We start from the raw sequence: 20,943 nt of genomic DNA on the forward strand, positions 1-20,943 counted from the left end.
TGGTCACTGAAGTGGCTGCACTACTGTGAGGACTACAAGCTTGTTAGGTTAATTAGCCAGTTGCTGGGGGGAATTACAGACACCTGGGTGGTGACTGCTGCGCTAATGAGACAAATGACTCAGTACCTGGAGGAATATATAACTGGGAGGACGAGACAGTAAAGGGAGAGCTTACAAGGTAAGCTGGGGGAGGAGGAAAGCAGCTATGCTAAAAGCTCTGGCTGTTATATACCTGTAGTATGTCCTGCCTGATGTGAAAACAGAAGATTAAAGGTACTTATGATAGAGAGAGACAGTTGTGTGTGTGTGTGTGAGAGAGAGACTAGGAGTCTGGGAAAACAGGCTAGGCAATGTTACTTGCTAGGTACCTATTGAAGCACTTTGTGACAATTCCCAAATGTTTCCCACTCTTTTTGGATGTTTACTTCTCCCTCTCACCCTAGAAGCTAAGCCCATGAGCATTTATAACTTTCTAACTGCTACCACACCCTGAAGAATGTTTGTCTAGTACTGCTGTTCTGAATTAAAGTACTATGCCAGAGCAGAATCAGCCTTACCAAATGAGGATTTTCTATGTTCAATAGAAGAAGCCAGCCCATGGTTTCAGTGTGTTCTGTATCTCTTATGCTCAGAAAGTCACTTGGGAGGCTTCCAATTGCTGAATCCTTCTGTAAGAGCATGTGATCCACAGGAGAAAAGCTTCTGTGCAAAGCAGGAAACATGGCCAGTAGCTGGAGAGTAACTAAGCCAATACCATGCAACAGCTTCATTGTTGTGCAGACAAAATGAAGAAAGTTCTTTATGACACATTCTTCTCTTCACTGCAATTACCTTCACAGAAGTCAGGAGTTTTCTACATCCATCTTTCTACACACAGCCAAACCTTTAGCATTGCCAAACCAAACTGGCTGTTGTTGCATCAAATTTTCTGCATCTACCATTTTTTCTTGCACAGCTACTGTATTTCTATGGCCTTTCCTTCTCCTTGCAAATTTTCAAGGTTACTGGCTCCATGTTGCTCCCCATCACTTTTTTTCAGTCAATTCAACGCTCTTGCAGAGGTTTCTCTGGGTTTTTGTAAAACACACTAAGCTTAAGCTTCACCATTTTTTCTAACACCACTGTTGCTTTCAAGTTGTTTTGTTTCTGTTTAGTGTCCCCACTTGAGTAGCGTGGTTGGTCTACAAATCCAAGATTTGCAAATTTGCATCTCAGGAGCATTTAGATTATGTCATTAATACCAGCATGGGCAAACACACAGCAGTATGCCAATTAATTTAAATGCTCATGCTGCAGTTCCAGCACATGGGTGTTTGTCTAAAACCAATCAGGCCACGTGTCAAAAACATGCAAGCCATTTTCAAGGTTTGCGTGTGTGTCAAGTGTGATTAGATAAAAATGGCAAACTATTTTCTATGCTTACAGTGATGTACACAGGATATAGATATGTTTTAGGTCCCCATAAATAAAAGAAAGTGGAAGATTAAATATGTAAGATCACAATTAACGGGATTGTAGTCTTCTGGGGGCTCTAGGCCTGGGTACCATAGGGCAGTCCATTAATGCAGCCTTGTATAGGACATTATAATCCTTGAGGCAGAGGATCTTGCTAGCAATGGCTAGGAAATACCTGGGGGAAAATGAGCACCACTGGGGGTTAGTGTAAGGCCTTCGTGATGTGATTTTCATTCATCTAGGGATATTTTTTAGAACAGTCTTCTATCAGCAAAATTACATTGGCCAGCTGCTTTGAAGGAGGGTGGAAATGAATTCCTCATGACACATACATTGTTAATTGCCCCTCCCTGTATAAATAAGTGTTTCATGGGCAGCTTGGACTTGCTCGGTGAAGTCTGTGCCCTGGCCTCAGTACAGCTAACACAAAAGGATGACTCCTGAGATTTTGCATCATTGTAATGGGCTGATCCTGCCTGATTCTGAGTCAGCTCCCACTAAAATCAAAGATGCTCAGCACCTCAAAGCATTGGGCCGGGAAGCAATGATTTTACAAGCAGTGCGCTCTCATAACCCATTGATAGAAAACATCAGCTAGCTCGGTTTTCATAAAGCCAGTGGGGATTAAAATTACACTGAGATGGAAAGATCACAGGACAAACGAACCAGTTCCAATGCCATTTTGAGGAGCGTTAGGCTTTGGCCAATGAGCTATCTGTAATGTGCAAAACCAACAGTGAGCTAAAAGCATTAAAATACAGTGTGGTGGATCTCAAGGGAGATCGGTTCTCATTTATACACTGAATAAATAACGGATCTGACTCTTCCCTGCCTTGTACCTTGTGCAGTCATGTAAAGTAGAGCAGAATGCTGCTCTGCTGCGTTGACACCCACTATACAGAGGTGTAAATGACTGCGTACAGGCTCAGTATCAGCATAGTTCCTGCAGAGTAATAATTGTGCATTAAACACCCACATTCCTAACTGAGTATGAAACGTCTACACTGACTACCTGTGGACCTCTCCTTGCAGAACAGCTTTGCTCCAAGTATCTCTGCATATTCCTAAATGCACAGAGTTTGTGGGGCTTGTTTCGTTACAGTTTACTAGGGTGTGTTTTTCCATGTTTTGACTCAGATATAATATTCTATTTTTTCTTATTGCATTATTACTGATGGAGGTTCAGTCCTAATTCCAAATGTCAGGACACAGATGTCTTCATGAAGGACATTTTGCAGAGGTGGCCTCTGATGTTGGTAGCCCAACTACAGATGGGGAGGTGCTGAGCAATAGAAGTTGTGCACTGGTGAAAATTAAGTTCAAGTTGTCTCAGATAACGGGACACCTATCAAATAAACCACTCAGAATCAGAGGCTACATGGGACACTTTTTGGCCTGGAGAGGTGTGAATTTGCGAGTGGAAGGAAGGAATTTAGGATGGGCAGTGGAGCCAGTTCCAGCAGAAAAATTTAAACTTGCAAAAAGCTGCATCAGGAAGCAGAAATAGAAAACAGAAGAAGACTGAAAGGACCTCTGAGGAAGTCATCTGCAGGTGCCGATGCACCTGGGCCTTGTTCTTATTTTGTGCATTGTGTCAGTTATTGACTGGAGGGAGAGTTTTGCACATTCATACTTTCCAAATAGTGCTTCATGGCACTCAAAAATCTGTTTCACATCACACCTTGCAACCTAATTTAACACAACACGTGTTTCCATGCATAAAATGCTATTTCCCCTAAGCACTTAGTAGAAGCACAGCAATAAAATAAAACAAACAATAAAAGCACTTTGCATGGTTCCTGCAAACACTTAGCTATATTCTTACAGTCAAGTAGTCAAGTGCCTATATAGTACTTTTCATCTCAACAGCTCAGACATTAATCTTCACATCCCTGATCCCCATCCAATAAGGTAGGCAAGTACAAAATAATTTGACAGTCATTAGAATAAGGGATCTCTGTGGTAAATAAAGGTGCAAGTTGTGGAAATATCAAATACCATTGCTGATAACCGTTAGTAAATGTTCACATTTTAACACCAAACCCTTTAAATTAAAATTTCCATTTAAGCAAAATAAATTTAGAAACCAACTTAATTTGGCTCTGTTGATTTTTTTTTTTAACCCTGATTTCCTAGTTACTGTAATCTGTCTGTGGAGATATGGACAGTGGCTGCCATTAAAGAGTCAACATTTGCCAAAAGTGAAAGCGGAAAGATCTCCCAGGCTTTTCCTGTTCTAAATAGAAGAAAATATTGTGGCATCTCACTTACCAGTTCAGTAGTAAATGTGGGGAAATGACACTGCAATTGCGACTACTGTATTTCCATGGAAGAAAGCATGCTCATAGGTATGGGGCTGAGAGTGGGAAAGCATATGCTATTCTCATTTGCAAAGTGGTAAGTATCTGAAGAACCTTATAGGTGAAACATCTCTATAGTTACTCATGTGATGGCCTACACAAACCCACTCTAATTTATAAAGCTGCTCATGTCAGTAGTGGGCATGAGAATTTTCTCTCCCTCCATCTATCTATCTCCATGGTACCTGAGCCCCTCCCATGAGTTAAAAGATAACAATGCTCTCTCTTTCTCCTTCCTTCCCTGCCACCAAAAAAAGCAGTTAGAGCATTAGATGTTTCACTTTTAACGGCTTTGTAAGAATGAGGGGGCTATTGTGGAACTCGAGGGCGAAGAACTGGCATTTTTGGATGTAGCTCTGAATGGGTTTGTGGGTGTTATTTCTGCTAGCAGTGGGTTCCATGCTCTTTGTGTGGTTCCTGTGAAGAGTGTGTCTCCTGTAGTCACGACCCTACTCCTGTTGATTGACAGTAGCATTGCTCCAGTGGAACAGCTGCCAGGGGAGGCCATTTTGACGAAAAGCAGAATGCCTGGTGCTCTCGTGTACATGGCAACACCCAGCATAGTCTCACATTTCACAAATATTTCACAAAACTGATGGGGTCCAAGCTCTGGTGAGAACAAATGGGAAGATTTATGTGCACGATATACCCTGGCTTTGACCCCTTCACACCAGGTAAAAGGGCCAGGGCCAGGGCAGCGTAAAGGTGCCCTAAAAGCTGTGCATCCAGCTGTGGGAGAATTTCACTGATCTAGGAATGAGGGAGATAGTAGAGGACAGTCTGCTGAGGACTCCCTCGCAAGCCTTGGTATAGGGCGTGGAGCTGCAGTGCATAGTGCTGGGGTGATTCTGGGCAGCCCAGGGCATCTGCCATAATTTAGACAGCCCTGGTAAGTAACATCTTAACATCCTGCTGTGGACAAGCCAGCTGTAGTTTTACCATGTATTGGCAGGTTGAGGTAACACTGGGCTCCCCTCTAGTGTTTACCTCAACCTGCTAACTTGTGTTAAAATTACCATTGCGTTGTCCATAGTAACATGCTCTCACCACTAAGCTAGCTAACACCATTAAGAGCCCACCTTTTTTCCTAGTGTGGATGCACCTTCAGAGGCACAGCATATACTGAGCCTCTGTCACCCCATGGTTTTTTCTCTAGAAAATGCCTGGAACGAATCAAGAGGGTCTCTCTTATTCTCAGTACATTGGCCTTCATAAACTATTCCAGAAATGGGTTTCTGATTGAAAATTCACGATTGTTTTCTTTTTAAAAAGTCGCTGACCTTGCTGCTAGCTCACACCCTTTGGGCACAGGAACATTTAATTTAACTGGGGGAAGGAGAAGGTGTTGGGTGCAGTGTGAGAACCTAAACAGGATAGAATCCTGTAAGCTGAACTTTATAGTGGTCTTAGTAGGTTAAAAGAAATAGAATCATATCCCCACTGAACTTGAGGGCAAATGGGTTAACTTTCATTAGGCTCAGAAATTTAGCGCAAAACCTTGGTAACTTTAGGGTATATTCTCCCCTTCATATATGCAGTCAACTCTCATTAACATTAATGATTTTCATATACACTGAGGGGAGAACCCTTTAGCCTTTAATTAGTGTCTTAATTTAAATTAAGAATCAGTGTAATCATTTTGTCTTGTTTCCAGTGCTTTTATTTCAGTCATCTTTACATGGATTTTAAGATTAATTCCCTTTCAGCTATTGTAATAGCTCTCTGGTTGCAGAACATAAACTAACTAAAAGTTAACCATATCTACAAAAGCAAATAGTATAAAAAGAAGACAGAAATTTCACAAACCCCCAGTCCATTCAGAAAAATTTAGTTCATGTGGGGATAAAAGTGCTAGCGATAATTAGGGCTACTAGAAAATTTTCTGTTGGAAAAAGATCACCTGGTTTTCTGACTGTTTCAGGGCTGCTACCCCCCAGAGTGCCCCTTCATGGGCTGGGGAGACTCTGCAGAAGATCTGCCTCAGTTTCCCCTTCTCAGCCTGCTTGGGCAGCTGCAGTGACTTGCTGTTGTAACTCAGTGCAGTGATTTGACTCTCCGGCTAAGTCGTTAAATAAAAGTCCACCCCCTTCTGGAGTATCCAAGTCCAAAAATAAATTCAAAATAAAGGCTCTGACCCAGTTCCTCTTGAGCCCAACAGACTCTAGAGAGCATAGGCATGAGAATGACTGTGTAGCTGTAGCGCACTCACTTGGGAGGGAGGGTCCCAGGATCCAGCCCCCCTGCCAAGTGAGTGCACTACAGGCTACTCTGATCAAGTTGGTAAGAGCAAATGGGACAAATGCTCACTTTTGCCAAAAAAAGTTGGGATGGCCAGGACAGGGCTTAAAAAAGGGACTGCGCCTGCCAAAACAGGCTATATGGTTCCCCTACGTAGAGCACGCTCAGGAGAGGTGGCAGAGCCCTGTTGAAATCCTTTCCCCCACCAAGTAGAGGGGGAACTTGAATTGGGGGATCTCCCACATCCAAATGCCCTCAACAAAGCCCTCAAATTGATGGGGAATGTAATCCGAATTGGGCCAGGGTCACAGATCAACTGTATCACCTCTGAACTTGTGAAAAGGACCAGAGCAGTGGTTCTCGAAGCCAGTCTGCCGCTTGTTCAGGGAAAACCCCTGCCCTTCCCACAGCCCCCATTGGCCTGGAGCGGTGAACCGCGGCCAGTGGGAGCTGCCATCGGCCGAACCTGCGGATGCGGCAGGTAAACAAACCAGCCTGGCCTGCCAGGGGCTTTCCCTGAACAAGCAGTGGACTGGCTTTGAGAACCATTGGACCAGAGGACTACCAATAGCCACGGTCTTGGTTTTAGATCTGCATCAAAAATAGAGGCATTATGATCTTGGTGCATAGTTAAATACAAGTTAAATACACAGCTGAACCAAGTAATAATACTGGGGTATAATTTTGCTTCCATTTCAAGATTTTATACACCAGGTTTTGCCTCATAGTAAATATTTGCCAGAAATATAACATCTGAAATTGAGGCAGTAAGATGATAGAGTCCTTTGTTAATATTACTATACTTATATCTAGCTATTGAAAATCAATGTACAGGTCACTAGTATCTGTTTATACAGTGCCTAGCACAACAGGGCTCCAGTCTCGGTTGGTGCTACTACAACACAGTAACAATGACAGGGAGAGAAGCGGAAGGGCCACACGAGCTGCATTTACATGGATCCAGTGGCCCCAACACCCTGCATACCTGCCGTGGGGCATCTGGAGCTGTGCTGCAATCGCAGCCACAAGGGCCATACAGAGCCAGCTCCTGCCCTGGGCACAGATATTGTTGGGTCAGGGAGTGGATTTCATGGCCCCAGCCTCTCCAAACTCCACCCACTTGGTGTCTGACTATTCTGGCTTTATGTGGGTGGAGTGGATTTCACCCTGACATCCTGTTTTACAATTGAAGAAACCGTCTTGCATCCGACGAAGTGGGTGTTCACCCACGAAAGTTCATGCTGCAAAACGTCTGTTAGTCTATAAGGTGCCACAGGATTCTTTGCTGCTTTTACAGATACAGACTAACACGGCTACCCCTCTGATAATTGAAGAAATGTTTCTCCCAGACAGCAATATTTTCACACTGATATTGCTTTAAAAAGGCGAGCCATTACTTCCTTTGCCATTAACAAAAGAGATTGTAGCTCCACCTAGGAGAGTTCTTTGGACTGGCACATGCTGCATAGTGCATGTTAATTGTCTGCAAGATCAGTTGGACAAATGAATCCTTCCAACAGGATTCTATGGGGTGCACTTGGTGATCTAAGCATGTGTAGAAATCTATTGCCTGATTCCTAAGGTAAGCATATAGAATGTAGACGCATTACAACACTTTCGGCCAGTAAGAATCTATTAAAAAGAAGAGAGATTTCCTCTATTTTAGACCTAACACATTCTTTTTGGAGGTGAGGAAAAACTGATAACACCCTGCTTGAATCACAAGTCCTTCCGCAAGTCAATCTCATGTTTAATGAAAAGCTAGAATATGTGAGTGTTGTGGATACATTTAGCACATTCAATACCTACTTCATAATGAGGATAGAAATATTCTCATTCCAAAATGTAGTTTGGCTGTATGATTGTGTGTCACATTTTATCAGGGCAACATAAATAAAGGCTGATACTAACACTTTATTTATGTTGCTTTTACTTCTTCCCTTTGTTCAGGTTTCACATTTTGATAGGACCAATTCTGTCTGTGTTTGTGGGAAGAGACCAACATGGAAACCCTTTTAAAAATACCCAGAGAGGCTTAGAAACCAGTGTCTGGCAAATATTGGGGCTTAAGTTTGAGGGACTCCATGGGAGCCAATATGGCTGGGGATTTCCTGTCAACACACAGAGAATGAGCTGTGCAAGTTTTGAGCTTACACAACTAATAGTAAACAACAGGATGTTCTGAAAACTCAAGCTGCAAAGACAATACGTGACAACTATATCCTGTGTTAGTTTATGTGTGGAGATGGCACACGCTAGGTGATTATGGATGCAAACCCAAAACAGCCTCCCAAGGTAAAGATGGCCACTAATGACTTGGGCTTCAAGTCATTGGACTAGAAGTGAAAGAGGCTGTCATCTATAACAAAGGGCTCTCCCTGTATTCTTTAGCAAACTGGACCACTGAGAACGAAAATGATGCTTAAAATTGTTGATTGGCTCTAGTTTTCAAGATATGCTATTGGGTCAGTATATACGACCCTTGACTTGGGAATAGCGGAGGATAAGTGAGTTATAAAAGGGAAGGGATCTCAATTTAAACCAGAAATGACTAAAATATATCTTTGACTGGATCTATGAATAAATCTATGACTGGGTTTGGACAGTACTTGCTTTTTAGGCAAAACAATGAATGATGCAATCTGAAGCTGGTATTGCGTCATACATGATATGAATTACATCATGTTATTCCTAGAAGTCATGGATGATGCAATCATAATGAAGCTTACATCACTCTGCTGAACAAATTGCCCTATATCAGCTCTAGAAATCATACAGTGTCGTGCTCTCTTATTTGTCAGTGTTTGATTTTGCAAAGGGACATGTTTCTGTTTAGCCAAAGTGAGCAGAGATGCCTCGTACTTGTGTGAACAGTGCAGATAACTTCTGCTATGTTTGTGGTGAAGTGACTTTTGCATCACAAAAGTGCAGTATAACCACTATGGTTAAGAAAGCCTATCACCTTTATTTTGGCTGCAAAATTGGAGATCAGGACAAGAGGTGGGGCCCCACACATGTGCTGCAACACTTGTGCAACAAATCTTTGCCAGTGGTTGAACAGGAAAAGGAAATCTATGCCTTTTGCAGTGCCAATGATTTGGAGAGAGCCAACAGATCATACCAGCAATTGTTACTTCTGCATGGTGCCTCCAGTTGGGAAAGGTGTGTCAAAGAAGAAAAAGTGGACTGTGCATTATCCAAACATTCCATCAGCTATACGCCCAGTACCCCACGGAGAAGGACTGCCGGTTCCTGATGCGCCAGAATCATTCTCACTTGAGTCAGACGAGGAAGAGGAAGAGGATGAAACTTCTGGTCCTGAACCATCAATGTCACAGGACCCACGTTTTCTCCCATCCTCCTCCTCTGAACCACACCTCATAACACAAGGTGAACTAAATGACCTTGTCAGGGATTTGGAACTACCCAAGAGTAAGGCAGAGCTGTTGGGCTCCAGACTACAGCAGTGGAATCTCCTGGCAGGTGATGTTAGGGTTTCCACGTTCCGTGACCGTCAAAAGGATCTTGCCCCATTCTTCTTCATGGAAGATGATCTTGTAGCCTGCAACAACATCAATGATGTGATGGCAGCCCTCAACATCGTTCACGATCCAGATGAGTGGAGACTTTTCATTGATTCATCGAAGACGAGTCTTAAAGCTGTTTTACTGCATAATGGCAATGTTTTGCCATCAATTCCAGTTGGTCATGCAGTCCATATGAAGGAAAACTATGACAACATGAAACAACTTTTGAGGTGCATAAACTATGACCAACATCAGTGGCAGCTTTGTGGCGATTTGAAGGTTGTTGCTCTCTTGCTTGGTCTGCAGAGTGGATACACAAAGTACTGCTGTTTTCTCTGCGAATGGGATAGTCGTGCAAGAGATTCCCACTACATCAAGAAAGATTGGCCACTCCGACAGTCATTGGAGCCTGGGAGGAAAAGTGTTCAGCATCCACCACTTGTTGAATCAAGGAAGATTTTGTTACCACCCTTACACATCAAGCTGGGTCTGATGAATAACTTTGTCAAGGCCATTGACAAAACACAAGCAGCTTTCAAGTGCCTCCGTGGAAAATTTCCAAGGTTAAGTGAAGCTAAGATAAAGGAAGGTGTCTTTGTTGGTCCTCAGATTCGTGAACTTCTTCGAGATGATGCATTTGACCATGCACTGCGTGGCAAGGAAAAGATGGCATGGAAAGCCTTCCAGTTAGTGGCAATACATTTTCTCAGAAACAACAAGGCAGACAACTACAGGTTGTTGGTGGAAAACCTCCTCAAGGCATACAAAAGCCTTGGTTGCAACATGTCACTAAAGATACATTTTTTGCACTCTCATCTAGATTTTTTTCCACCGAACTGCGGAGCAGTGAGAAACAAGCACGGTGAGCGATTTCACCAGGACATTGCAACAATAGAGAAACGCTATCAGGGCAAATGGAGCCCATCAATGCTTGCAGACTATTGCTGGACAGTGACAAGAGATGCTCCATTTAATGAATACAAGAGACAAGCCAAGAAGTGCCGAGTAGACACTGAATAGGACTAAACTATGTACATAATAGTTTTTTGCCTTTTGTTTCATACTAAATTTTAGTTAGATAACCCTTTTGCTGATTTTTAAAGTGTTACATAAACAGGACAGGTGAAATATTATCATGTAAAGCAACCATAAACACAGGAAAGGACCTAGGTTTACAATTTATGATTAAAACTCTACTATCTACACAATATACATAGACATAAAAAGTAAAAACTTAAATATCTTAGAAACAGTAGCCAATCAGTTGTTTTAATTGTCATATTTGAATTCAGCACATCAAAATACATAATAAATATCACATTTTATCTCTGAAGCAGACGACGTCTCAAAAATTGTAAACCAGTGTTATCCAAACTGCTGGGATGTAGTGTTATCATTATGTTTTTTCCCCTCCATCATTGCTGAACCAACTATAATCATGTCTATAATTGCTCCTGAAATCCAAACCTTTTGGACAAGGTAGGTAGGTCTATTGCTTGCAATACTTGCCAGAATGAAAGAGAAGCAACTGAAAAAGAAACAACCTGCATTTTCTTATAAAATTAGATGAAAAAAATAAAGAGAGTGAACTGGAAAATTCAAGTGTATTTTCTTCTTTATATTATATTTAAAGCTCTTATTTCAATATATAGCACTTAAACATTTTTTAAATATTTTTTGTACCTTTGATTGCCCGCTTCATCTCTGGAAACAATTAGAGTAATTTCACTATACATCTGTGCAAATAGAAAATATATAAATGTACTCAAGGCCCATGTCATAAGAAGGTGGTTTCAAGAGTTTCACTTTTACAGCAATTAGTTGGGGTCCCTTTAAGTTGTTCCTGGAAGTCATTTGAATTCTTCCCTGTTAAGCCTTTGAAATCCTGATGCAAAGAAGATATGGAGCCAAGCACACACATGTTGTCCTGTGCTTCATTTTGTAAACGATGTGGTGACAGTTGTAAAACTCTCCCAAACCGACTGAACAGGGGAGTTGATGTGATCCAGTTCAATAAACTGAAGCCTGACTGGTCGACTGTTGTGTTCCATGGGAATGTTTCTTCTACAGACATTGACTCCATCTCTGAAGTGTTGTGAGTAATTTCGTGAAATCCCAGGGATTGTTCTTGATTGTTTGCCACTGAGGAGTGTTTATTTCCCCCACATAACAGAGATCCAGGAGGAGAAGCAGTAACACTCAATCCTGTTGTGTGTTCTGCCTTTGTATTTAATGGGAAAGCTGGGTCATTTCCATACTGAGATGATTGCGAAGAGGGGGTTTGGTTGCAGGCCTTAAAACAATCACTATCATTTGACTGAGGATTCTGTGGGGAATGTTCTGCACATGGGGGTTTCTGGGGAATGGTTTCCTTTTTGATATTCAACCTGTTCAGAATCTGGTTGCGAGTCTCTGGAGGCAATCTATTCAACTGGCGTCCAAGCTGAAGTTGAGTTGGGAAGATGGTTCCCTGAAGGGTTCTGTACAGAAATCTGAAGGAGGAAAAATGTACATATGAAAAGAAATCAAAGAAAGAGGATCTGCTTGAGATTTTATCAAGAGAAAAATGTCCACAGAACAGAATATAACAATTACTTTAACAGAAAGAGTTTATACAGGCAAGTACCACAGTTAATTCATTTTCCTTAGATTTGACATTTAAAATAAAAAGATTGCCCAAAGAGCTCTGAGTACCCTGACAATAATGTGACCTACAATAACTACCCACCAGCGATAATACCAATACACAAGTAATTGGACTCTGCTAGCCAGAAGCCTTAAATAATCATATGAAGCTAATAATATACTTCAGCTGACTGACAATAAAAAAGAAAAAAAAATTAGAAACGCCCCTCACCCAAATCATATTCAGGCACATCCCTTCACCTTTCCTCTCATTCCACCCCAAAGTAGACAGCCACTAACATATACACACACAAGGGGAAGATACTATACCTGGGCAGTAGTGCAACAACTGGTGATATAATACAAATCAAGTAAAACACAGGCTCTCCCATCAATTTTTCCATAGTCCAGTAGGGATTGGATGGAGGATAACATATTGGGCAAGAAACATTATAAACCAGAGCCACAATGAAAAATAAAAGGATACTGAAGATACAAGATGACCAGTGGAACAAAGTCTAGAAGAAACAGCAACAAAAACTGATTTTTAATTTTCTGGTACAAAATCCATGCACAGAATGTATTTACATCAGTGTAATTTCATAAATCCTCATTCTACAAACAGGATTACAAAGCTGCTCACTGCTCACAGTTTCAAACCATTTTCATGTTTGGTTGAAATGCTTGATAAAAATAGACAGTGCTGAGGGAGTAAAACACACTTTTCTTGATTTTAAATAGTGACACTGAGGAAATAGGTGAAATATACCCAAAGGCTCCTATATAATTTCCCTGTGCATGACTTACCCAAGTTTTGGTTTCAATAGCCAAATGTAATATAATGGTGAAAAGAGCTATCGTGGTGATGAGAGTTCCCCAGGAGAATAGATCCACCTCTGAGTCATAGTAAGTCTGAAAAGAAGGAAAGGGGCTTTAATCTGTATTTTCAGGTCTGCTCCTCACACTGCATGGAATAGGATGTCTGAATGGATAACTTACGAAAAAAGGGATGTAGAAACAAACTAGACTTTGATAGAGCGCATCAATCATGTTCATCCAAAACATGTGTGGTTGGTACTCCTGCGACACAAAAACATACAGTAAGAGTCTAACGAAGAAGCCATTTGTTAGTACTAGACAAAAATCTGAATTGAAATGTATTTCTTCCAGTGCTTGTGCAGACAACCTCATCACTCTTCTCCTTTCCGAGGCCAACAAACCCCACCCTCCTGATGGAGTGATTAGTTGGGATTTCCATGACCTGAATTTCTGCCTCTAAAGCATCCTCTTCTGTGAGTTTTTCCACAAGAGGGTATAATTTAGAACTAAGCTCCTGATCCAGCACTGACTTGTATACATGCCTAACTTTATGCATTATAATTAGTCCTATTGACTTCAGTGGAGTTACATACTTGTGGTATTCAAACTTCAACACATACTTACATCTTTGCAGGACTGGGGTTTAAGGGCCAGATTTTTAAATGTATTTTGGTGCCTGATTTCAGTGGGGAGTTAAGCACCTAAACACATTTAAAAATCTGGCCACAAGTCTTGTACATATAAAACGAAAAACTATATATTCAAGAAAGATTAAACGTGGAAGTATGCAGCTTACTTTGAAAGGAAAATCCACAACAATATTTAATTAATATTTACACAACAATATAATCAGTCCTTAAGAAACAGTACTGAATTTTACTAACCCATTAGTATAAATAATTTAACCATTTTTTACATTCACATGAATTATCATACAGAACAACTGGGTATAGAGGAAATTTTGTAAACATCAGATTGGTAAAATGCTCATTTATTTTACTAATGTTCTTATGCAGGTTACACATTTCCCATGATAATTTTTTAAAATTAATTCATTAAGCTCCTTTTTCCTCTAGTTCATGGTTTCCTAAGCCTAGAAATGAGACTATCATAAAACTCTTGTGTTCTTTGGTCTAATGAAACAACATGTAGACTGCGCCAATTAAAATCTTTTCCAAAGAGAAGAGTGAGGATATTACTGGCTACTGTGACAAAGTTCCTCCTCTACCTTGGTGGGTCCTGCGCTTATTTGGCAGATTTGCTCACTTCAGTGATCTTCCCCACAGTCTGGGTCAACTTCTCCTGTGTCTGATCAGGAGTTGGGAGGTTTGGGGGGAACCCAGGCCCGCCCTCTACTCCAGGTTCCAGCCCAGGGCCCTGTGGATTGCAGCTGTCTATAGTGCCTCCTATGACAGCTACAACTCCCTGGGCTACTTCTCCATGACCTCCTCCAAACACCTTCTTTATCCTCACCACAGGACCTTCCTCCTGGTGTCTGATAACGCTTGTACTCCTTAGTCCTCCAGCAGCACACCCTCTCAGCTCCTTGCACCTCTTGCTCCCAGCTCCTCTCACACACTTCCTCTCCTCTGGCTCCCCCCTCCCTGACTGGAGTGAGATCCTTTTTAAACCCAGGTGCTCTGATTAGCCTGCCTTGATTGGCTGCAGGTGATCTAATCAGCCTGTCTGCCTTAATTGGTTCTAGCAGGTTCCTGATTACTCTACTGCAGCCCCTGCTCTGGTCACTCAGTGAACAGAAAACTACTCATCCAGTGACCAGTATATTTGCCCTCTACCAGACTCCGGTACCTCACTGGCCTGGGTCTGTCACACTACCTACAAGCAGGAATGGTTTAGCAAAATTTTCTTTATAAGTCTTTTTAGACAGGTATTCAATGAAATTGCTTAATAGCATTCAAAGAACCTCAGAATGGACAATGGACTCAACTTTGAGAAGAAAGATTTCTCTTGTCAATCTGCTGACTGTTTTGCCAAACCAATCATCCTTTAGACTGGTTTGTCAATGAAGAAAACCAAACAAAACCTCCAAATCAGCTTAAACTAAATCAGTGACTAGCTATTTTTGTCATCTTTTAGTAGGGAAGTAAATAGGGGCATTGATTTTGTGGAACTTTAATTGCAATGTTCTGGAGCAGCATGCCAAAGGACGGAAATATAAAACCCAGAAACAACAGCTGATGAAAAAGAAGATAAAGACAAACACACTGTAAATGAGCAGTTCTGCAGTTCCCCACCTCTTCTTTCAAGTATAGCATCTAGAAATTACTACTAGAAATGTAATGCACCAAGCACTGGGTGCACTGTTGGTTGAGAGTCAATGGCTCCCTTCAGAGGCCAAGGTGCCAGTTGTCTTTGAGGAAGCTGTTGTAAGGCTTCTGATCAGGAAGATATCTCTTGACAATGAGATGTCTGCTAACCTGAGAAGCCACCCTCATGATAAATCTGCAGTTGCAATCAGCAAAAGTGGTCTAGCTTGATGGCCTTCTGCCCCTTTCCTTGCAGTTTACACAGAAATGGGCTGCAGCCAATGTGTTTTCCATAAAGGGTTTCTGACTCTCAGGGGCGGCTCCAGGCCCCAGCACGCCAAGCGCGTGCTTGGGGTGGCATGCCGCGGGGGGCGCTTTGCCGGTTGCCGGGAGGGCGGCAGCCAGGGTGCCTTCAGTCCCGCGGCTCCGGTGGACCTCCTGGTGGAGCCGCGGAACCGGCAACCGGCAGAGCGCCCCCCGCGGCACGCCGCTGTGCATGGGGCAGCGAAATGTCTAGAGCTGCCCCTGCTGACTCTGCAACTCACTTCACCACTCGGGCCACCAGAGCCCAGATTTGTTAACCCTCTGGGCCCACTTCCTGGTTCATCCTCCTCCGCCCCTTGTGGAAGGGCTGGGGATTGAGCAAGTTCTTATTTTTGGTGGGTAAACAGCATTATGTTATGGTAGGAACAGTCCATTTTACTCTGCTACACAATATATAAAATGACTTATTTTGTGTTTTTGTTTGAAATTTGTAACAGCACCTAGATCCTCAAAGGGTAGGTGCTCAGTATAAGTTGGAGGAAAAAACAAACCCACTAACAAACATAAATCCATATATTTTAAGATACTGTTTACAAAAAGGCTTTTTTCTGGCATATTTAGTTGCTGGCATTTAGATATTTTGTTAGGATTATTATAGGGTATGTCTACACTGCAATGAAACACCAAATCTCAAAGCTTGGGTCAGCTGACTAGGGCTTGTGGGGCTCTGGCTGAAGGCTACAAAATTGCAGTGTAGATGTTTGGGCTTGGACTGGGAGCCAGGCTTTGAGACCCTCCCTCCTCGTGGCCAGCTGTTGGGCTTTTATCCCAGTGCAGACTTACACCTAGAAATGCTAACAAGCAGGAAAAACAGTTTCTCAGACTCCCATTCTTTAGCTTTATTCGGTACCATTGTGTCCTTTGCCACCAAGATTGGTTTTCATTTAAACTCATGACCATCAGAAACAATCTTCTGAAAGGCAAAGTTTTTACCTCCATTTTCTGGCCACTTTTGTAGAGGTGAGGTACACCAATTAGCACTTCAGCTGGTATATCCTTATCCAGCACACCAGTGACCAGTTGTGGAAGAGAAGAGAATAATACATTAAAGAAGATCAAGTACCACTGATCAATCATTGAAGAGCCAGAGAACCCGCAATAGAACTGGTACCAGAAGAGAAGGGCCACAAACATCTGCAATCAAAACAGCAGTACAGGAAGCATGATCAGTCAGGAATTTAAAACAAGTAGAAAAAAACAAAATGTAAATCTCAGTACATCATCTCTCCGTGGCTCTGTGAAATCATGTTGACTTTGATTCTGCAAAGACTTGCACATGTGCTTAACCTTAAAGTCACGAGCAGTCCCCACTGAGGACATCTGATCTTCTGTTATTTATTATTCCCATTCCCTCTACTCATGCTTAAAGTTAAGCATGTGTATAAGTCTTAACAGGATTGTGGTCTTGGATATGACTGGGGCTTTGCCTCACATGACATTATTTTCAATCCAATGATAACTCTCGAATACAAAATGCAGCTAAACATAAATGAATAATGACACCATTTTTTGTGGTGTTCCACATATATTTCATGAATGTAGATCTCATTGTGTTGTTTATTACTGTCATAAGAAGGATCCTGTTTCTATTTCAATATCCTGTGTTGGTTTGAGAATTTTCTGGAGACTTAGCTAGCTCACAAAGGCAAAGCAGATAGCACGAGAATCACTGGGCTTTTCAGCTCTTTTCAAGACTGTAATGAGAAGAGCACAGCCAGGAGGATAGAACTATACATTGCAGTGAAGTTGTGTTTGATTTGACCACCACAATATCTTTGATTTTCAATGTCATCAGATTAACAGCAGGTGGAGATTTATCATTCTACAGTCCTCACTTTAAAATGAAAAGGTAAATCATTCACACTGAGGGAGTGAGATGACCCAGGTCTTGGGAATGCTGCCCCCAGCTTGGTTGGGGTCACCCAGGGATGGACAAAACACACAACCCACTTTTGCTACCATGTATGTGGGCTAGACAACCAGATCAGCAAGGCCGAAGTGTCCGTAGAACAGCTGGGGTTCATTTAAACTACCGAGCCCAGCTGTTAGTGATGTATCTACCTATAAATGGAGGTAAAGTGTGTCTGGAGATGAAGACATGCTTGTTTCAGCTTTGAGGGGAGACTGGATGCCACAACTTGCATCCTGGAAAAGGGAGGTGTAAACTGCTGGGCAGGTTTACAGCCAGGGAAGGAAATAAAGCTCCAAGCCTCAGTCCTTCTACGTCCCTCTTCTCCAGACTCGTTGATTATCCACCAAAGAATTACAAAAATTAAAAGCAAATCAACTGAAAATACTTGGCTGTCATTCCTGAAAGGTTTTCTCTGCTTTAACTAGCTAGGAGGGGAGAGGCTGTGCCCTCTCCCTTAGCTCCCATTTGACCCAGCTTTCTCTTCCTTTTATATGCCGCCTGAAGCAGCCATATGACCAGCTGGGACCTACCCTGCAGCACCTTTTAAAATCCTGCAGCGTGGTTTCTTCAGCAATCCGGGGCTTAAACTATGAGCTAGATAAATTCTACTGCAGAATGGAAATTGACACAATACAAGCAAATGTAAAAACCCGAGGAGATAGCGATCTAGCAGAGTGTATGCAGCACAGTTATCCTGATTCCCTGTGGACAAGGGAACAACTAACAAGATAAAATAGAAGGAATATAATCGAATGATTATAATATTAATTCCTAGAAGGAATATATTGATATGCTTATAAATAATTCTATATCGTTAGTTTGAATGTTGATTAGGATAGCTAATCTGCTATATTAGTATAAGAAAAAAAAGATTCAAAAAGGAAACAGGCCTGTTAGTTTAACATCTGTAGGTAACAAAGTCATGGAAAAAAAAAAAAAAGAGAGTGAAATGTGGAAAGATTAAAAGAGAGAGTGGTTATGGGAGCTGATGGATGATGGAAGGTAGATCGTGGATTCCCAAGCCAAACCCTTCCTGAACCTCTTCTGAAATTTTTTGATTTAGACAAGAGAAATCACGGTGGATTTAATATATCTGGATTTCAGTAAGGCGTTTGTATGAAATTTTATGAATTATTGAAATGAAAATAATTGAAAAAAAAAAAAGAAAAATGAAGAATTGAGAGGGTGTGGGAGAGGCTAGAAAAGGGGGCTTCAGAGGTAGTGAAGGGGAAGGTTGAAGGGGGAGTTGGAGGGTGGAGACAGGGGAGAGGTGGTTTTTGGTTTGTTTTTTTTTTTATTTATTTATTTATTTTTATAAGACCAGGAGAAAGTTTGGAAAGTTTGCGGATGACACCAAGTTGGGAGGGATTGCCAGAGTGGAAAGGATCGGAAGGGGGATGGGGAATGTAGGAGATTTGGGAAACTGTGTAAAGTGACTAGAAGTAGAAGATGAGAGGTGTAGAGAAGTGTATTAAATTTAGTTATGGATTTAGGTTAAGAATTTAGGGAAATATGGAAGTAGCGCAGTTGTAGGACAGGAGGGAGGAGGAGGGGGGGGAGAAGGACCTAGAGTGATGATAGGATGATGAGTATGCAATGTGATGATGTGGTTAAAAAAAAAAAAATGTATCTGGATGCATTAGATTAGAGGTATCTAGTAGGGTGGAGGAGGAGGTAGTAGTATCGTTATATAGAGACCTGTGAGACCTCATTTGGATTGGAGTTTTGTTTGGTGTTTTTTAAGAATTGAAGATGAAGGGGAATTCGAACACAAAGAAGGAGAAGAAACTAGAATGATCCGATGAGAGGAAGGAAGGGAATGAAAGGAGAGATGAGGAGAAGGAGTTTTTTGTTTTTTTTAAGAGGAGAAAAAGAGGAAGAGGAGGAGATATTTAATATATTAATATAATAAAGGAAGGATAGGAGAGAAGAAGAGGGAAGCTCAGTGCTAATGTGGACACGGGGACAACGGGATATAAATGTCAAATTGTCAATTCAGGCTTGAAATGCTTGAGGTTTCATAAGGATCAGGGAGTGCAATACTGGATACTGGAGGAGAACCTAACAGACCGGGAAACAAACCTCCACGAACTTTTAAGATTAGATAAGATTGATAAGGAGATGGGAGAGATGGTATGATAGGATAAGTGGCTTAGTCAAATTCAATCAAGGCCACACTGGTAAATAGTACAATGGGATAATATGATTATGATATATTTTTTTTTTAGAGGGTATGGCTGGCAGTGCATGCCATGGGGGTCGCTCAGCGCATATATGGGGGGGGTCGGATTTTTCCTCCAGGGAAAGATTGGCACTGGGCCTGTTTTTTTTTTCTCCCTCCCTTCGGGGGGGGGGGGGGCGCTTGCTAAAGGAGTGGGTGGATCGGCTTATGTGGCCTGCATCTAGCAGGAGGTCAGACTAGATGATCATAATGGTCCCTTCTGATCTTGAATTCTATGATTCTATGAATTCATCAAGAGTGGTCTGCCTGTGAATGAGTCCGGTACTTGCATCTTAGAGGAAGTTAGAATTCTCCTTCCCTGAGGGAAGCCACTATATGTCTGACTCATTCAGGTCTATACATTCTATTTCCCACTGTGGTTTCAGGGTTGGTAGCAACTAGGATTGCTCTTACGGGCTCTGAAGGCAGCAGAAGCAGAGCAACCACAAAGAGAGATTCTTAAGTTTCATTCAAGCCTGGGGGCAACAGCTTCAGAAAATGCCTGTAGTTGGATGTCTTACTAAATACAGCATGAAAAAATAACACTTGTAATTGGGGGCGGGTGGGGAAAGGGGTGTATTGGAATGTAAGATTTTACAAGTATTGAACAAAAATGCAAGAGTATAAACTTGAATCCTTGCATGCTGATCACTGGGATGTACTTACATATATTTCTTGAGAGTGTTTTGATTTAAAAATAAAATTGCTCTGAGTACACTTCTCTAAAAGTATAATATTCCACTTTCATTGATGAGGTTCAGTATTATCATGGTGATGGGCACAACAGAAATATATAGATAGGAAGGTGCAGATGCTCAGCACATCTCAGGATCAAGCCTAGAACCATGAGTCTGTGTACACCAGCATTTACCAATGGTAGCAGCACTAGCATAGGCCAACTATTCAAATTTGGCTTGCTTTTTAAGGCTTAGTGAGATCTTTGGAACTTCAGAATTTGGAAGTGTTTACTTTGATTATTTTTGAAAGCATGCAAGTATGACATTCTTGATCAGAACATGCTTAGAATATTTTTATCGTGCCCATGTTAACGCAAAGATAGTTCAACCAATGATTATTTTTATTATTTACCTAGCACACATGGTGTTCCTATCCTGGTCAGCAATTTGAGCAAAAATACAGTCCTGTCCCATGACTATTAAAAGTTACCTTTGGACTGAGACAGGGATCGGCAACC

General features: G+C 41.7%; 1 protein-coding gene across 2 annotated transcripts in view; it reads right to left on the reverse strand.

The window, feature by feature from the left end:
- Positions 1–11,243: 11,243 nt before the first annotated feature.
- The window catches only part of ATP10A (ATPase phospholipid transporting 10A (putative)), a 208,626-nt gene continuing 198,926 nt past the window's right edge, over positions 11,244–20,943 (reverse strand). For both annotated transcript variants that reach the window (XM_039520236.1, XM_039520235.1), the window contains exons 17-21: positions 16,549–16,749; positions 13,205–13,285; positions 13,013–13,117; positions 12,536–12,723; positions 11,244–12,072 (exon numbers count right to left, since the gene is read on the reverse strand). In XM_039520236.1, the coding sequence (XP_039376170.1) occupies positions 11,358–12,072; positions 12,536–12,723; positions 13,013–13,117; positions 13,205–13,285; positions 16,549–16,749 (1,290 nt within the window). In that variant the 3' untranslated portion in view covers positions 11,244–11,357. The remainder of the gene's footprint in view (positions 12,073–12,535; positions 12,724–13,012; positions 13,118–13,204; positions 13,286–16,548; positions 16,750–20,943) is intronic.

Source organism: Mauremys reevesii, linkage group 1 (assembly GCF_016161935.1).
Source record: "Mauremys reevesii isolate NIE-2019 linkage group 1, ASM1616193v1, whole genome shotgun sequence".
In the NCBI taxonomy this organism is placed as follows: domain Eukaryota; kingdom Metazoa; phylum Chordata; order Testudines; family Geoemydidae; genus Mauremys; species Mauremys reevesii.